The sequence below is a fragment of the Pholcus phalangioides genome, unplaced genomic scaffold (assembly GCF_987345545.1).
Source record: "Pholcus phalangioides strain wild (caught in Gottingen) unplaced genomic scaffold, Ppha-v1.0 ptg000017l_1, whole genome shotgun sequence".
NCBI classification, from domain to species: domain Eukaryota; kingdom Metazoa; phylum Arthropoda; class Arachnida; order Araneae; family Pholcidae; genus Pholcus; species Pholcus phalangioides.
In genome coordinates this window covers 16,475,150-16,495,517 of record NW_028301610.1, presented here as the reverse complement: position 1 = coordinate 16,495,517, position 20,368 = coordinate 16,475,150, and the positions used below count along the sequence as shown (strand labels likewise).

The 20,368-nt window shown below is 34.3% G+C and overlaps 1 protein-coding gene across 1 annotated transcript in view; it reads right to left on the bottom strand.

Annotated features, from left to right (window-relative positions):
• The window catches only part of tweek (transmembrane protein KIAA1109 homolog tweek), a 236,838-nt gene that overhangs the window by 125,517 nt on the left and 90,953 nt on the right, over nt 1–20,368 (bottom strand). Inside the window, exons 24-27 of the mRNA XM_089246286.1 lie at nt 14,524–14,732; nt 14,114–14,351; nt 3,157–3,375; nt 2,074–2,260 (exon numbers count right to left, since the gene is read on the bottom strand). Coding sequence (XP_089102412.1) covers nt 2,074–2,260; nt 3,157–3,375; nt 14,114–14,351; nt 14,524–14,732 — 853 coding nt within the window. The remainder of the gene's footprint in view (nt 1–2,073; nt 2,261–3,156; nt 3,376–14,113; nt 14,352–14,523; nt 14,733–20,368) is intronic.

Below are 20,368 nucleotides of genomic sequence, written 5' to 3'. Positions count from 1 at the left end.
TTCATCAGAAATTTTTTCCTCTTATCGCCCCCCAACTGAAGTAAACCAATAGGATCCTATGTTAAATCAGTAGGTTCTATCGCCCCCTCAGACCATTCCATCGCCCACCAGGGGGCGATATTGCCCACTTTAGGAATCACTGGTCTAGGGTAAAGGGCAACAAAAGCATGTGTTTACGACATTCAAAGACAGTTATGTTTCAAGAGTGGGTGAAACTTGATGGAATTCAAGTTGATGATGAGGTCTTCCAGTTTCTTAGGAATTTAGCTGCTAGCAAGGCACCAAGACAGGATGACATTTACCGAAGGGTCCTTAGGGAATGCGCTAATGAGCTGTTTTTACCAATTGCACAGATCTACTGAAGCAGTATGGCTGAGGGTATTGTCCCACCGGATTGGAAACTCACTAATGCAGTTCCTATCCTTAAAAAGGGTAGTGGGAGAAACTATCTCAAATTATCGCCCAGTGAGTTTAACTAGCTCTCTCTTTAAAATACTGGAAATTATCATCAAAAGGCAACTTGTGAAGTGGATGGAGGATAATAATGTTTTATCCAAAAATCAGCATGGGTCTAGGATAGGAAAGTCATGTGTAACCAACCTCCTTTGCTTCTATGATCATGTGAATAAGGCTTTGGGCAAAGGCAACAATGTCGAAGTGGTCTATCTTGATTTCCAAAAGGTTTTTTTTCCAGGTGCAACATGGTAAACTCTCGAAGCATTTACATGAAATTGGGATTGGAGGCAACTTATTGAACTGGACAAAATTGTGGTTGCAGGATAGGTCATGGATCATTATGGTAAACAGGGAATTTTCTGATTGACAGGCGTGACAAGCAGAGTCCCTTAGGGAAGTGTCCTTGGACTCATACTTTTTCAATTTTCATTGATAAACTCGATCAGGGAATTGATGGGATTGTTAGAAAATTTGTGGATGATATTAAATTAATGGGTGTGGTTGGGAATCAAAGCGATAGGGAGCTGCTCCAGGTCAACTTAAATGGGATTGCAGCATGGGCAAATGAATGGAGCATAACCTTCAGCACTGACAAGTGCATGGTCGCTCATTTTAGTTCAAATAACCCACGTTTAACTTACCAGCTAAGTGGGAAACTATTCTGGATGCAGCTAGGCTCACCAATTTGAGAATTCTCATAGACAAATGGCTTAGGTAGTCTGAACATTGTTCTGCAGCGGTCAAAAAAGAAAGAATGCTCGGTTTGATACTTAAAAAGTCTCTTTGTACTCTCCCAGAGTCATCCTTCTGCTTTTCTGAGGCTTAATTTGTCCTGACCTAGAGTACGCTGTATGGTTTTGGAGACCCTATCTTCAGAAGGATATAGACTTGGCTGAAGGGATGCAATTAAGAACCACTCGAGCACTGGTGGGTATGCAAGTGTTGAGCTATGAAGAGAGAGACTTGACTTGTTGAATATGTTTTCTTTGGAACAATATAGGCATCATGGAGATATAATTGAAGTATTTAAGATTTTAAAGGAGATCGTGTGTTTAATCATGAAATACTGTTATGCCATCTTTCAAATGTTTCAACTTGGGGACACCAGTTTCAATTAATTAGGTATAATTCCAGGTTGTTGTGTCACAGGGAGTTCTCCAGCAGGGTTGTAAATTCATGGAATAGCTAATCTTCTGATGTCATGAATTCCCCCATGATAGACACTTTCAAAATAAAATATGATAAGATGGGTGAGGGTAATTGAGAAGCTATCCATATTTAAAGAATGACAACTGTATTTCTATGGGCAGATATTTTAGTTGTTAGTTTCTGGATTATTATGTTTAGGTAGCTGTATTTAAGCCAATGACAACCACAATTTTATTGGTGTGTTTCCAGTGCTATTTATTATTTTCTCCTTTTCTCCAGCCACCTTGTTGGGCAATTTGCCTGTTGTGGTTTCTAATTTTGTATTTGAATAAAAAAAGGTTTTTCATTATTTCTATGAAGCCAATTGACCTTATCATGGAAAACTGGCCACAAAGGGAGATTGGTAGTCAAATAGAGGTGGCCGCCAATGGAGGTTTCACTGTATTTATTTTCAAGTCATATACCTACTTGATATTGTGCTCGCAATGATGGAAGCACTGCTGCTCCAATTGTGAGGCTATCCAAAATTATGTTGAATTGTATAACAATAGGCTTAATGAGAACATGACTGGAATCCACATTGTGGTTTTGGGATGGTGCATCCCAATGAGGTTGTGGTGAATGATTGGCCACACTGTATTCATCTATCTGCCTACTGATAATTAAAGAGAGAATTCTATATAATGAGTGATATTACAACATGTACTCTTTCACAAGACTCAAACCATCTATTAAAACATGACAATTCTTTGTAGTCCAAATATGAATGAATGAGATAAATGATTTCAATAAAAAAAATATGGTTTTTCAATAAACTGAATTAAAATATGATAAACATACATTTAATAACTTATTAAACAATTAAAAATTCAAAGCAGTGACACATTATGCATATGGAACTGGTGATGGGAGGAGACATGATGTAATTTCTAGAACAGAAACAGAGATTACTTACTTAAAATTTCTATGTTCAAGGTATGCAGCATTTGCTAAAGTTTTTCCCAACGAATGCTGTATTTTAATATTAGTCAGTAAGATCCCTTTTACTGACCACATAATAAAATATTACAGAAAAAACCTAAAATTAATATGATTCACACATCAACCTGATATGGACAGGAAATCTTTTTTATGCAGTCTTTCATGAGTGTGGTATTTTATGGTGATATATAAACACTTTTTTAAAAAAAAATTACATTATCAATTTAGTTACCTATCTCACTTTTAATACAATGAAACTAAATAAAGAAATTTGGCTTCCTTCACATTACCCTAACTTATTTTCATTATAATTTTATATTTATGTGAATACATAGCTGAAGATTATTGAACTGTTATCATTTCCCAAAATTGAAAGATACATTTTGTTTTAGGGATGGCATGGAACAAGAGTTTCTAATCATAAAAAGGAATCAATGATGCTGTTACATGACCATTGAAACATAAAAACATTATTACATATGAATTTGATACATGTGTACAATTTTTTTATGGTTATGAAGACCAAAATTAAATTATGAGTAAGAAAAATATATTGCAAGAAAGACAAACTTTGGACGAATTGGCTGCCTAGTGGCTCTCAGTTCTTGAAGTGTTGTTGAGAGCTGACGACTGCTTCTTGTCATCATACCATGCAATACTACAGGATGTTGAGGAATGTCAATGTTGACTGGACCAATAGTTAACAAAGCTGAATTACGATCTTTTCCTTTCTTGTTTTGACTTGAATACAGAGCTTGTGATTTACCAATGGTTGTTTTAACAACAGTTCTAAAAACATATGTACATATACATGTATGTATATTTTCATCTACAATTACATTAAACTCACACACAACTGGTATATTTAAATTACACCTTGTATGTATAAATTTTACATAATAAATGTTTAGCAACAAAAAGGAAACATATAAACATCAGCTTAGAAGATGGGAGATTGTGGGTGGATGCTTGTTCTTAGCAGTAGTGTAGGAGACATGGACTGTGGATGCCTTTCCTCACTAGTAGTGAAGGAACCCAAGGCTGCTACTACTACACTGCACATGCATCTCTTGTAAACATTCTTCAGAGGTTACCTATCTCACTTTTAATACAATGAAACTGAATAAAGAAATTTGTCTTCCTTCACATTACCCTAACTTCTTTTCATTATAATTTTATATTTATGTGCATGTGTAGCTGAAGATTATTGAACTGTTATCATTTCCCAAAATTGAAACATACATTTTGTTTTGGGGATGGCATGGAACAAGAGTTTCTAATCATAAAAAGGAATCAATGATACTGTTACATGACCATTGAAACATAAAAACATTATTACATATGAATTTGATACATGTGTACAATTTTTTTATGGTTATGAAGATCAAAATTAAATTATGAGTAAGAAAAATATATTGCAAGACAGACAAACTTTGGACAAATTGGTTGCCTAGTGGCTCTCTGTTCATGTCCTAATGAATTAGGACATGTTAGAATGAGCCATGAAATTTGTTTTTGAGAAATAACTGTATGTGTTTAAGAAGTGCTGTCATCTGTCTTCTGAATGCGGATTCAGGTTATTTTGCCTGTTGTATAATGCATGAATTTTTTAAATGTTATAGGCCTGATTGCTCTTTGTGGAGAGACTGTTCGAATTGGAGATTGGCTTGCATTCGCAACTTAAGGTTGGAAAAGGAGCCCGAGGCTGTGGGTGCTTGTTATAAGCTTTGGTGTGAGAGCATGGTGCTGTGCACCTAAGAATTGATTTACAAATCAAAATTGATTCAATTTGAGCATCCACAGGTCTAAAACACCTTTGATGCTTCTGCATCCTCCACTTTGCCATGATTTTCTGGAATGCTATGCCAAATATTTCAAGTTCTTAAACTATCAAAGCCGTATTAAGTAGATATTTCATTGCAACAAGAAATATCACACAATATGTACAGGGTTGTATGCAGAGTCAAACTTTGAAGGGGGCACAAAGAATCTTTCTTCCGCAAAATTTTGAGTTACTAACTACTTCAAAAGTATTTTAAATTGACAGAAATTGTGGTTAAAATAGCATTTAAAGGTAATTTTTCATGTTATATTAATTTTTTTTTACAAAAATATTTAAAAGTATTTTTAATTATAGATCATCTTGGATAGGGAGGGGCAGACCCCCATGCCCCTCCCTGTGTATGTACATACCTCTGGTATGTACTTTATGCCTTCAAAGACTTGCTATAGTGACCATGTCACTGCCCTGTTAATTTTTTCAACGATGTATTGATATCACATACATTGAGTGACATTATTAATATACTTGTATTAAATGATAGCTGCTGCATGTGCTTGTGTGGATAGCATAACAGTCTCAAATGGCAAAGGCCCAGATTCGATTCCCACAGATATTTATTTGAAAGTTGATTATTTGTGATTTGTCAACTTTGAGGTGCAAGTCGATCTACCTTGAAAAAAAGTCTCGCCACAAAGAGCGTTCAAACAAGCTAACAAAAATGTATTACAAATACAATACTTTGTGCACCTCTAACTTTCACTTCCAGTTTGGGTGACAGTATTTCAAACATCATGCACACCTTGGAACAGTGGATCCCAACTCAAAGTGTGGGTCACATTAATGAATTGAGGGGGGAGAGGTGCGAGAGATTCTCAAAAATGGAAATGTCAGAATAAGAAATTTATTTTTATTTTTTGCAACGTAAATAAAATTGTGTCAAAACTAAAAAAATGCCTCAACTCAGCTGAACAGCTGCTTACCACACATGTATTAGGAAATGGGAAATACAATTTTGTTAAATTTGATCTTTTATTTATTTATCAATCAAAGAAATGTACAAACATACATATACCAATAAAGACAACTTTTCATCCAAGGTGAACATGACTGTCACATACTGGATGATGGGTTATTAAAAAAAAAAAAAAGTACAATTTGTGAGGGGGGGAATACCTATATATAAACACTTTTACATAAACGCAAATATAAATGGGGAGGGAAATTAATAGTTGAATATCAAATAGATGGGTGAAGGGGGGGGAAAAACAAAAAATTAATAGTAACATCATTGTGGCAATGCATGGTGGGTGCATTTTAAATATCAAATTTAGAGATAATAAACATGATTTGAATAACTGAGCTACTGTCAGAAAGGCAAAATATTTAAAATGTTGATAAATATAATGGGAGAAAATCAATTACTTTAATTAGTGTGAGGGGCGATTTCTTTAAAAAAAAAACAGAAGACTAAAAGTGCACGGAGATATCATCAATAGACAATAAATATCTTTTGAGGTACTTCTTGTATGTGTAAAGAGAAGAAGCATTCCTAATTTCAATGGGCAGAGAGTTATAAAACTTAGGTATTAGGTAAGAGAAATGAATTTTTTTTATGTTTTTGTGAACAATTGGCAAAGAATATGTAGCGTTACGCCTAGCAGAAGGTCGAGTGGATATTAATGGTAGGGAGTATTGACGTTTAAAGAGAAGTAACAGGGATTTATAAAAATACAAGTATCTAAGTGGTAGAATTTCTATATTTTTGAAGAGAGTGATGGAAGGAATATAATAGTCATTAAAAATTAGCCTTACAATTTTCTTCTGTAGTGATATAATAGGTTTTAAGTTAGTCAAATAGTCACTACCCCAAATAGATAAACCGTATAATAAGTAAGAATGGAATAGTGAGTAGTAGAGGATGATTAAAAAAGAGCAATTAACAAAATATTTTAGAAAATAAAATTTATACATTGTAAATCTTAATTTTATTTGAAGATTATTATGAACATGGGATTTCCATTTCATGTCATAGTCAATAAAAATACCCAGATATTTTATAGTATTCGCTTGTTCTAATTTATGACAGTTACAATCAGTGTTAATGTTACATGCAGGTTTATGAATCAAAGTCAATATTCAAGGCAGGAATGTTATGCAAAGAAAAGTTAATATATTTAGTTTTCGAGATATTAAGTTGAAGATCATTTGCATGAAACCAGTCTCTAATTTTTATCATGTCAGAATTTACTGTAATTTGGAGAGATTCATAGGTAGCAGCAGAATAAAGTATGACTGTATCATCCGCAAACGTGATTATCTTGCCATCAATTTTTAGATTACATAAATCATTTATAAATACATTAAGGAGAAGGGGGCCAAGAACAGATCCCTGGGGGACTCCTCGGTCAACCCCTAAAAATTTACTGGAATGAGAGCCACATCTTACTCTCTGCGATCTGTTTGTCAGATATGACACTAAGAGATTTAGGGGGATGCCTCTAATTCCACATGCCTCAAGCTTATATTGAAGGATTTCATCATTAACACTGTCAAAGGCTTTTCTTATGTCTAGGAATACAGCTATGGTTTTTCTAGATTTGTCAAGATTGTGTATTACGTATGTACTAAAATCTAGTAAAGCAATTTCAGTGTTATGATTAGCAAGAAACCCATGTTGATTAGGAGAAAAAAAATTAGCATGAGAGAGAAATGAGAGTATTTTTTTTTTTAGAACAGTTTCAAAAATCTTGGAAATAGAAGGTAAAAGGGAAATAGGCCTATAATTACTTAAATCATTACGATTTCCTGATTTGAAAATTGGGAAAACAGTGGCAGTTTTCAGAGAGTTAGGATAAGCACAGTTTAGTATGCAGTTATTTATCAAATCAGTAAGTATTATAATTAAATGGTAAGGAAAACATTTAAGAATCAATGAATTAATCATATCATCACTAGAAACCGAATGAGATAACCGATTTATAATATAAATTATTGGGTAAGTTGGGGAGATGAAAAAAGATCTGTTAGAATAGGGGACATATTTTTTGTTGTTATACGACAGTGAAATGGGTGATGAAACAATGTTTACAAAATGATCGTTAAATTTATCAGGAAGCACTTGGGGTTCAATGTTATCGGGGAGGGGATTGCTACGATTTTTACCAATCAATAAACTTCCATCATTTGAAAGGAGTATCACATTTTGAAAACTGTTGAGAGAAGCAAAATTGTTTAGAAATTTTGATTTTGTATTTTAGGTAATGTGTGACATTATAATATGCAGTACTAACCTCCTGGTCATATGGATATTTTTTAGTTTTAAAATATAGTTTCTGTTTTATTTTAATTAATTGTTTTATCTCTGATGTAATCCAAGTTTTATCAGTCCATCTGGAAAGGTTAATATCACGATACAATGTATGGTTATTTATGATGGTTTCAAGTTTAACAATAAATTCATCAAAAGCACCATCACTTTGGGAATTATTTATGCAAAGTGTATAATTCTGTAGATATAGCTTGAGTTGGGGATAATTAATAATTTTTTTTCTATAAACATTGAATTTTTGTACCAGACCAGAATTAATATTAGAGTATGATAATTTACATAGAATCGGGTAATGATCGGTCAAATCCGTTTCCCAGACTACAGATTCAGAAAATAAAAGCCGTGAAGAATTTCTTATAAAAATGTGATCAATGCATGACTTGGAGGAAGGTCTGGTGATTTGAGATTTCATGGTTAAAAAACCATTGCTTGACAGAAGATTGAGATATTCATAATGATTACTATTAATTTGATCCAATATGTTTATGTTAATATCACCAATAATAATTACATCACGGTTTTTTATATTACCCAATAAAATTTCAAACTCCTGGAGAAAATCTGAAACAGTGAAGGCATGAGACCTATAAATACAGGTTATTAATAAATTAATTGAAGGTTCGAGTAGCTGAACAATTTCAGCAGTATTAATTTGTACTGGGTCAGTCAAGACAAATCCAAGGCAGGTTTTCGAGAAAATACATACACCACCAGAGTTATTATAGGATCTGCAGCATGAAAATTTCTGGAAGCCATTGATATTAAAAAGTTTTAGCTCCTCCTCACTCACCCATATCTCAGACAAGATTAATAAATCAATGTTATCAACAAAATCATCAATCAAAGCAATCAAAAAATCAAAATTAGCTCTAAGGCTATGAATATTAAAATGAATGATGTTAAGTTCAGTAATCGAGTTAACGGGATGATAGGTGACATTACATTTTCCTAAAAACTTTTCACGTGGGGTGCAGATACTATGACAGTTTAAATCCATAATATTATTTTATATGAGTTAATCAGTCAGAATACCTGTCTATAAATATAAAGTTATAACTGAAAAAAAATATGTAAACAAAACCAGCATGCATATGTAAAAAAAAATCTAGTTTAAATCAAATTGAAATAGTCCACATTTTGCTCTAGTATATTCATTATCTTAATGAGAATTCCAAACTTGTTGACTTAGTTGTAAAGTGTATTTAAATAATTATGTGCATTAACAGAGAGCATAAACTTTTGAGGAGACACTTGATTTGTCAATTAACCAAAAAAAAAAATTCAATGTATATAAAAATAAAATATTAAGAAATATTATACAAATCCTCCAACAACTTTACTTGTATCGCTCTTGATTTCTCATGCTTTCTAAGATGGACTTTGCCATCATGGACCCAGCAAAAGTGGAAATCATTCTCTGATTTGAATTTTTTGCATTCATACAACAGTTGTTTCATATAAGGAGCTAAATGTTCATTTATGTAAACTTTATTAGGTTTTAAAACACTATAAATCTTTGTGGACGCGCATATTTTTTTTCTCACGTGCAGCTTTCAAAACAATATCACGATTTTCCTTGGTGTTAAACTTGCAGATAATTGGTTTTATGCGGTCCTTATGCATAGTTGGTACACGATGAAAAGCACTAATACAGTCCACCAGATTAGGAACTTCCAAAAATTGCAGCAGAGAGTATTTTAGATCAGTCAGATTTTCGTTTGATGATTCTGGCAAACCGGTAATTTCTATGTTGCACTTGCGGGTGTATTGTTGGAGGTCAACAGGATCGATCTTTAGATAATCGAGTTCAGATTTCAGATCTCTATTTTTCATAGTCAATCGCTCTTGCTCTCATTTACATTCTGCAATTTCAGCCCTTTGTTTTTCCATCTGTCTAATTATGGATTGTAGTGATTTCTCATGTTGCTCAATTTTTTCTGCTATGAACGATTTAATGGATATTGTATGATTCTCAATCAGACCAGAGATTGCCAGGAGGAGATTGTGACCTTCCGGGGTTAAATCACCCATAACATTTTTTGCAGTGTCAATCATATCTATACTCGGAATTTGAGTGCTAATAATCGGATCCCATGCAGATGAACTATTTGTATTCTTGTTAAGAATAGACGGAGAGATGTTAGACGTAGTTGTGTCTTGACTCATAGTAGCAACTGGATCGAGACATGTAAATTCAGCATTTGTTGAAGCTGAGGCAGTCTGAAGGCAGGTTGAACATTTCCAATTAGTGACTGGTTTACGCAACTTTCTGAATGCGGGTTCAGCATAGCCAGCACAAAAAAAATGAAATTTCACTTTGCACTTATTGCAGGATATTTGATCATCAATACAGATGATGTTTTCATCACATCTGGGGACAGCAGCATAATTTTGATTTAGGCATGTTAAAACAAAATATAGCACCAAACTGTATAAAAATTTAAAGCAAAATAAAAAAATAACTCAGAAATATAATCCAAGGAAAAGAAAAATTAAACTCTAAGATAACAATACGGAGAGACAAAAACGCGTGCAGCCGCACTCTGCACCACCTGTATTGTACAGGTGGAACTGTACAATAATCAATAAATCAAATATGTGCAGGGGGATTCAGAAAAAAATCATCTGATTTTAAAATATTTTTATTTATTTTTAAAAACTAAAAACACAGAATGTAATATATGAGCAGTAATATGTGAATGTATAGGAAAAATGCCTACATTTTAGATTATGAACAATTAATAACAGTAGTGTGTTATTTATGTGGCTCTTTTGATAAAGAAGTAAAGTTGTTGAAAATATTGGGATGCTCAAAAATATTGGGAAAAAAGAAGGCGGGTAAAGGGAGTTGAAAATATTATGGGGAAAATATTCCTGGTGATACCAGGAACTTGCTATAATAAAAAATACTATTGAAATTGAAAAATAGTTTTGTGTAATGAAGCGAGTGTAGCTATACAACACCCATGAAAGTGTTGTGAATATTCAAAATAATATAACAAATCAACAAAAATTTATCTTCCTATGAAGGAACCCATGAATAATTTCACACTGGCCCCTGCATTTGGCAATGGTAACCTTGAGTTTTGTCATCCACCGTCTGCTGGATTCAAAGCTAAAAAGCATGCGGGTAGTTTGAAATCTCATAACAAAACAGTTCTGCCAACTTAATATTGAAAAATAATTTGATTTCATTCATCATTCACTATGGGAATTATTGCACATTTATAAAAAAAAAAAAAAATCAGGAATGTCCCGGAAATCAGTACAAATGGTCAGCCCATGTAGGTGACAGATAAAATTCTTATCAAAAGGAAAGTCAGGCTTCAAAAAGTTTGGGAACCACTGCTTTAGACATAGACTATCACAAATATAGTAGGGGAACATACACATACATATGTGAGCAAACATTTTCTGATATGTAAGAATTCGTTAGAAATTCCATGAAAAATGTTCATGAGGTGCATGTGCAGTTTAATAGTAATGAGAGACATGATTTATAGTCCACCGATCACAAGAAGAACACTGGCTACGTCAAGTTACGTCACGTCGGACGATTCTATTATTTACTTTTAGGTAAAGCAACTGCCCATTGAGAATAGCTCATTAGCAACGGCGCTTTCCCGTTTGGCGTCTTTAGCGCTATTTTGGCCTCCTAGAGATTTCACTAAAAGCGCCACGGCACTGCTCTCGATAACGTCGTCATCGCGGCGTTTTTGCTGCGTAAACACCGGCTGTTCGACAGTGTCGTCTTAAGGCATTGTAGCATTAGATTCACAAAAATAAGATCTGGTTGAAATTTTCCAGAATTTACATGGTGGGGCCTCAGAAAAATCACTTGGCCTGGGAAAGCCTGTGATGCTCTTAAGAAGGCCCGGCTGCTCGAGCACTTATGGCACATTATTTTAATACAAAAAATATATTTTTCATTCTGCAGAAGGGATAGAAAACTCCAGCCTTTTTTTAATAATCAGTTCCATGCATCAAGCTGAAGCCGAACACCGCTCGTATAAAACATTTTCGACAATGGCCCCCAGAAGGATGGGCTACTACACCGCACACCAACTCCGGTCATGTATCGCCATACGGCTATTTCCAACCAGTGGAGTTGGGTGGGAAATGAAGGTTCCATCCATCGGTGGTCACCGTAGGCTCGGTAGGTAAAGAACTTGCTTCGAATGTTCTGTACCCGGATTTGAACCCATGAACCTTTGATGGTAACCTTCATGGTGGAAGACGAGCTGAAGACGAAGGATGGGGGCCGACAAAATCCAGCCTAGAGGAGAATTCTTTTAATTGTCTTTTTTTTTCCACACTGTAAATTCAGAATGGACAACCGGTGAGAGATCCCATACAGGATCCCTGCTGCAGCATGAGAGGACCATTCTTCCGATACCCTTAAGCATGGCCCCCCACATCTTGCAGCCGGGCTCTCAGATTGGAATCTTCGACGGGTCACTCTAAAATGAATTTATAGTTGTAAAAAATGATTAGAATCATCCAGGGCCCCAGGGCTGGATCCCTGTCAACCCTGCCCTTGGGGGGGGGGGAATGCCCTTAAAGTGGCTATAGATGTAACTGCAAACTTGACAAGCAGGCATGCTCAATCTTTTTATTTGTCACTACTGCATTTGTCACCTATTTAAAAAGCCCATATCAGTAGCTTCTGTGGAGAAAGTAAAAAAAGATGATATGGCTATAAGAGAAGGTAAACAGAAGAAGAATGGCTAATCGCTAGCAGGTGGCATTCTCTTGTTGCGGTATAGAAATTAAACCGAAGAAAATGCCATATAATTTACAGTAGTAATAAATTATTATTATTATATTAAAATAATACTCCTTTTGTATTAAATTATTAATTTAAAGTAATTTAACAATTTATTTATTTATTTTATTTTAAGGAATTTAATTATTCATTTAAAGTAATTTCATTCCCTTCATTACTAAATGATCACTACTCCCTTCCAATTGTTTTCTGCATCAAATATTTTAGTTCAAAATATTAAATTTAATAAAAATTCAAATTTTTAAAATTAAAAAATTTAATTTACTTCCAAAATTTATAACAACAATTTTCGAGAACATCTTTTAACAAACGCCAACACAAAAAGCGCAGATCACTCAAATGTGAAGACTGACGGAGTTCACTGAAGCGTGAAGAATACCTTTGTGTACATAGAGAACCGATTTGCGCCAAGACAGCCTTTACTGGCAACCCGGGATAATTTTTATCCTTTCCCCATGCCGAAATGAACCCTCTCCAGAGAGAGGGGTTCGCGTAACTCTTCTCGTGATCTGAGGACTATACTTTGGTGCATTTGTAGCTGGAAACATGATTTTATTTTAATGTGCTTTTGTTAAATGACTATCTTTCTGAAGGGCTGAACACTCTTTAAGTGGTTTTACTGTATTTCACAATTTTAACACTAATACATAACCAATATGGCGACTTCCTGTGCAACTCATGAAATACATAAATCTAAATTAAAGAAACATAGAAATTAATACTGTTTTTTTTTTCTTTTTAATGGGCACTAGTTATTTCAAAAAATTTCTTGAAGTTCTAGTTATTGATTTGCCTGTTTTTGCTTCAAAAAATTCATGAAAATGCTTGCTGTGGAATTTCTCCAATGTAATTTATGGGCCATAATTAATTAAAACATCCTAAACTATATGGATTGATGCAGTTGGATATTATAAGACAATACACACACATTAGTTTTTATTTTCGTGCTTGAGAAGATATAAATAAAAAGTTGAAATCAATGTTATTAAATGAATATCCAACTTAAAAGTAGGTCCGGCTAATTATTTTATATTTAATTTTCTGGGTTTCGTATCTCAATATTAAGTGAACTCAATATTTCGAAAATCGGGAATTTGATTTCTAAAATTATTGGTATGGCGGAAAACTCCACTAAATTTCTGCATTTCTATGGTAAAATCAGAAATTTTAACATTGATTTCTAAGGGGGAACATCCTGTGTTTGTCCCTCAAAGTGATGCTGATGATGATTATGACATCTATTGAAAAAGCCTCATAGTTTGTAAAATTTTAAATATATTTCCTTTTTTCTATGAGCTTTTATTATTTGGTATATTATTTGTGTGAATAAATTATTCAAATAACTTTATCTAACTACGATAAAATAATAATTTATATTGAATATAACCTGTTTTCTGTAGTTACAGCTGATTTAGAACCTAAAGTTTTTATGATGCTCAATTTACTAATGATTTTGGTCAAACTAATATTTCAGTTGTATGATTTATGAAAAAGCATAACTTTAGTTTGACTTGGTAAATCAGAATCAGTTAATGTAATTGACTAATATAAACACACCAGTGTTGTCACTGAAAAAAATAATATTCATTTATTGTATGAATGTTATGGTGAGTGTACTGTTTATACTTACTGTTGATTAGGAGCTAAACCTTCAAGCATCACAACCATTGTATTTCCAAGAAGCCCAGCAAGAGATAATTCACTCCACTTTCTAGTACTAACTCGCACACGTTCCTTATAAGTGATACTTGAGTGGAATCCATTTAATTCTCCCTCTAACTTTAAACCACTCAGCATTGCTAGCAGACGTGTCTTTCGAATCTTGGCAACCCCAAAGACAGCAAGTGGAGTCCAATCAGCGACTGCAGCTAGGTTAGAAAACTTATCTCTCTACATACCACAAATAATATTTATACATAATACATTTGAGCTATGAGCACATATTAACTATTGTACTTGTATGCAAATAAAAACTACTATCACATAATGCTAAACTTTCCCCCTCTTTAAAATGCAGAAAACAAAAAATAGCAAACATACATTTTGAAAAAAATTTTGGTTGCTCCCTTAAAATTATAGGTGTGCTAGGTTTCCCATCCTTTGTCTCCATTACATGAGCACCCTGCGAATCCACAGTTTCTACATCTATTTGATGCTCTTTCAATGGCTCGTATTTGCCATTGCCTCTGTAGCCTTCAGATACATCAGGAGATTTGACATCAGCTGACACTACAGCGGCAGCAGATGACCTAAAAAAAGATAATATACAAAAACAAAACATGTTCGTCAGTAAATTTTCTCATAGTTCAGGGTAATAAACTTCAATTTCAATTCAATCATAGGCACCAACATCAAGAAAGCATTGGAGGGAGCTTAAAAAAAAATTTCCAGTCATCTTGTAAATACTGGACTAATGTGCATACGCAGAAGGTGGGGGGGGGGTGCATTGCATTGTAAATTAATGACTAATTATGTGGGATCAATCAGCCCAACAAAAAAATTCTTTGATCCATGCAGTTTTAGGACTATTATTATAACAAGCATATGATGCAGAAGTTTTCTGATTTACAAAAAAAGAGATAATGGCTATGCAATAATTGCAAAGTCAAGATCATCTGGTGCAGTTTCTAGCTTCTTTGATTATAGAATGTACAGCATGGATGGAACTCTAAAGGACAACATAAAAAGATTATAAGTAATAAGTTAAAATATATGAAAAATTAAGACAATCAAATTTCTGTCTACTGTAAGTAGAGTGGGGTCTTAGTGAATGCATATATGTATTTACAGAAAAATCTCTCTTGCAGACACTGGCAGGACAAAAACAATCTGTCCATAAAGGAGGGTTGACAGTTAACAGGGGTTTCAAAAAAATATTTTATTACAAATAGAAGGCCACAACAGGCAAAATGCCCAACAAGTTGGCTCAAAAAAAGATGCCCGTAACAAATATGGATGTCATATATTTCTCAAATTTAGGAACCCAATTAAAAATGCAATTACAAAAACTATAAACATATACAAGATAAAATATAATACAATGCCTATAAAATGTATCTATGGTTGTCTTATTCTAAGTATGAATAGCTTCTCGATTTACCCCAACACGATTATCACATTTCTTTTTGAACATGTAAATTGTGTTTGAATTTACTACCCCCGGGGATAAGCTAGTCCATTTATTAACAACACTATCAGAGAAAAATTCCTTACGACACCATAACCTAGCATTGTCCCTTACCGAGCGATACTGGTGTGTCCTTGTAAAGGAAGTTGATTGACGGCATACTAATAATTCATGGTCCTTCCTATCTATACCGTTGAAAATTTTGAACACTTCGATCATATCTCCCCAACACTTGCGTTCAACCAATGAAAACATATTGAAAAAATGATGTCTCTCTTCATAACTCAAGCCACGTGCACCAGCAAGGACATGCGTAGCTCTTCTCTGCACCCCTTCAACCAAGTTTATATCCCTCCGTAGGTATGGTCTCCAAAACCTTACAGCATACTACAGTCCAGGATGAACTAAGCCTCAGAAAAACGGAAGAAAGACTTTAGGAGAATACGAAGACACCTTTTTGAAAATAAAACTGAGCGTTCGATTTCCTTTTCTTATCACCGCTGAACAACATTCAGTAAACCTAAGTCGCTCGTCAGTGAGAATTCCGAAATTGGTCACCCTAGTTTTTCAAGGTTGTTTATCGGTTATACAAGGGGAAATTATTATTTGACCATAAAAGAGGGATGACATCATCTGCGAGGTGTCCGTTAAGAGGGGTTTTACTGTATATTCAAAAGTTAGTACTACCTGTCTGTGCAGGCTGGGATCCAGTGATGTATGGGGGGGGGGAAGTTTTTTGAATGAAGGTGTGTGGATCCATGAGACCCAACCCAGTGTCCGCAGATGCTAAACATACTTAAAATACAAAAATTAATATTAAAAAATTTAAATTAATTAAAATTTTAAATTAAAAATGTAAATAAATTAAAATTTTAAATTAAAAATGTAAATAAATTAAAATTTTAAATTAAAAATGTAAATAAATTAAAATTTTAAATTAAAAATGTAAATTGATTAAAAATTGAAGTTAATTATAAATTAAAACCAGATAAAAATTTATATTTATAAAAAAAATTTCAATAAGTAACAAACTGATTTAAAAAATTGGTTTGCAACAACCAATGTTACAATTAATGGAATAGCTGTTTTTGCCAATAAATCTGGACATTTGTGCCCGCCACCCTCGCAAAAAATACAGTACGCAACAAACTTTTGAGGGGACCACTGAATAATATGTGCTTGTTATATTTATATAAACATTGTAAGGAATTCTGATGCACATTACAAACTAAAAAAATTTCATATTAACAGTATCAAGTGCGATTGTAAAAATAAATGAAAACTTTGCAGATGAAAAGACAGCAGAATATCAAAAGCATGTGAAGAATTATTATTTTAAAATGTTCCTAGAATCCCACTTCCTTCTCCTTTGCTTAATAAAAATTATGGCTCACAATTAACAGAACAATAAAAAAAAAAAATCCACAAAAATACATACATATGTATTTGATAAATGTTTTTTTACAGGTTTTCATGTCAAAGAAGGTAGATACTGTCCTTATTAATTTAATTTTTTGATCTCTGTGAAAGTATTAAACACTTCTTTTCACGACATTTTGATAACAATTAGGCAAAATAATACAAAATAAAATAAGGATCTTGGTCAACCAGAGGAAATAGATTCTCTGAGCTACCTCAGAGACCTCTTTCCACAACACAAATATGCACATGCCATATCATATTGGTATGTTTGTTTAAATTGAACATTATTTTAGCATGACTTTTCCCCCTCTCTCATTGGTCCACATCTGCCCCCCCCCCGGTAGAACATGAGATGCCACAGTGCTTTGTAGAGCTGCAACTGGGGGATCACAAATTTCAGCCTATACACCCTCCTTCAACATTACAAGGGGGCATCAAAACGTGCGCTTACCCCGTCTGATGACGAATCTACTTGCGACCCTGGTCAAAGAAGAAAGAACCAGGGCTTTGCCCTGGTCCTTTCTTTTTCTTCCGCTCTCTTCTTTTCTTTTGCTCCTCTCTTCTCTGACCTTAACCCCCCCCCCCCCAAGGTGGGGAGGGCCTCTTGGCAATGCCCCTAGGAGAAGTGCACATTTTGAGGAAACACTATTTTAGACAATTAATTTGTCATTTTGTGAACGATTTTAGAAATTCAAAGAAAATTTTAGGACAAACCAAACTTACATCCTCTTTTAAAATGAAAAGAAACACTGCAGCACAAACACTAAGCCTTTACGGATTGATGGCATTTTTGTACTTCCAAAAATAATACCTTCAACTTCCTCATTTACCTCTTATAATTTTCAAAAGAGATGATAAGGTCTGGAAAATACATTAAAAATTTCCAGCTTTTTACATCTGATTTATGAAAAGTTATGAAAATTTTTATGTCAGAAACCCATATTTTTTGTCTTCAAATAAAGTATGCCATACTCAGCGCTATCTTGATGCATGGGCCCACCCAGACACGGAACAGAAGCCTCAAGTACAGAGGGGCCCTCATGAGAATTTGATCTGATTCAAATTATCGAGAGTAAGCATGTAAATTAACGGTTAGGCATTTTTAACCAGGTGGAGGACCTCAGTAAAACATTTTGCCCAGCGGCCCAAAATGCTCTTAAGATGGCTCCTACTACTACAATAGACTCTCGATAATCCGGCCCATCGAGTAATCCAGCATTTTCAGGCAGATTTTCTTCGAGCCCCATAGAATAGGGGACCCAAAATGCTCTTAAGACATCTATGCTCATACTACTACAATAGACTCTCGATAATCCGGCCTGTCGAGTAATCCAGCGTTTTTTGGCCGATTTTCTCAGAGCCCCATAGAAGAGAAAAAATATCACTGCATGTCTATGCACAAGAGTTTATATTACAGTGACTGAAGTTGGTTTTCTGTGGTTTCCAACTTCAGGGTGTAAATGCGAGGCAATCTCCCAGTTAAAAAGTCCTGCCACAGAGAGCAACAGGCCTAAAACATACTAATTATCAAATCATTACACTTATCTCTCACTCATAGTTAAAAAATTTATGGCAAATGACCTCGATACACTGAAACAAACTTCATGTTAGGTTCACAACACATAAACGCATGTTCCGACATGCACCAATTCATTAGAAACTCCTTAGAGGAATGTGTACAAGGTGCATGTATGGTTAAGAAGTAATAGTAATCCAGCACACCCTGGTCCGATATGCGCCAGATGCATGAGAGTCTACTGTACTAGTCTATATATAAAGTAACATGTCCTGACTGATTCATCGTTGCCCAGCTGAAACCGCTCAAGCTATAAATATCAAATGTGATCAATAATTTTGATTCATGATTTAACGACTCACTAAAAAGGGATTTTTCAAAATTCTACCCCTAAGGGGGTTAAAAAGGGGTTCAAAGGTAACAGAAAAATTATGATGAGCCAAAATCACTGAAACTAGTATATTCATGAAATTTGGTCACACGTTTTCATTTATGACGTAAAAACTAAGCAAGGTTTTTTTTTAAAATTCAACCCCTAAGAGGGTCATAAGGGGGTTCAAAGGTAATATAGAGGAAATCACGCAAAGCCGAAACCACTGAATCAATAATATGAAATCTATAGTCATGGGGGGAAATTTAGTCAGAAGTTTTATTTCATGATGCAAAAACTAAGTGAGAAGGGGTTTCTCAAAATTCAACCCCTTAGGGGGTCATAAAAGAATTCAAATGTAACATACAAATCATGCTGAGATTCAAGCCCCTGAAATTCATAAAATTTGGTCGAACATTTTACTTCATGACATAAAGCCTAACTAAGAAAGGGGTTTTCAAAATTAAACCCCTAAAAGATTCATAAGGAGATTCAAGAGAAATCACTCCAAGTTAAAGCCATTCATGAAATTTAGTCATTTTTATTTCATGACATAAACACTCACTAAGAGGGGTTTTCTGCAATTTGATTCCTAAGAGGGAGTTCAAAGGTTGCATAGTGAAATCACGCAGAGCCGAAACCACAGAAGCTTCATTCGTGAAATTTATCACCTGTGTTATTTCATGATGTAGAAAGTATCTAAGAAGGGTTTTTTTTGAATGTCAATCCCTATAGGGGGATCATAAGGGGTTTCAATGAAAGGGTGGTGTCATATGGAGAAATTACGCAGAGCCAACACCACTGAAGCTATAAATATGAAATTTGCTCAGTATTTTTGTCTTGTAATGCAGAAACTCGCTAAGAAGGGATTTTTCAAAATTCAACCCCCTAAGGGTGGGGAGTGGGTTCAAAGGTTATATAGAGCAACCATCACTGAGCCAAAATCGATGAAGACATAAATATGAAATTTCACATCAGTATTACATTTTTTAATGTAGATACCCACCAAGACCGGATTTCTGAAAGTTCATTGCCAAATGGGGTGATGAGGTGTTCAAATGTTATGTGGAAGAATCATCGATCACCCAGTAATTTTCAAATTACCTAATTCACGTGAGCAAAGCCGTGGGTACAGCTAGTAATTCATATCTCTATTAGTCCCAGAAATATTCATCTTGATCTGTGGTTTTTTTTAGTGGTTAGAACTTTTCTCACTTAGTATGACACATTTTCATGGTCTCATCTTTCACTAATATTCATTAATATTTCTCATTTAAAACGTTTTTCTGCTTACAACTTTAAAAAATAAATGTTATAAGCGGGATCCACTGTACTCACTTATTCGTACCTGAAATATTTCAAACAATAAAGGCTTCAAATTATTGGATAGGGCGGAAGCCTATATTTTCATAGATATTATAGAGGCTATGTTCAAATGCCCACCTTCTGC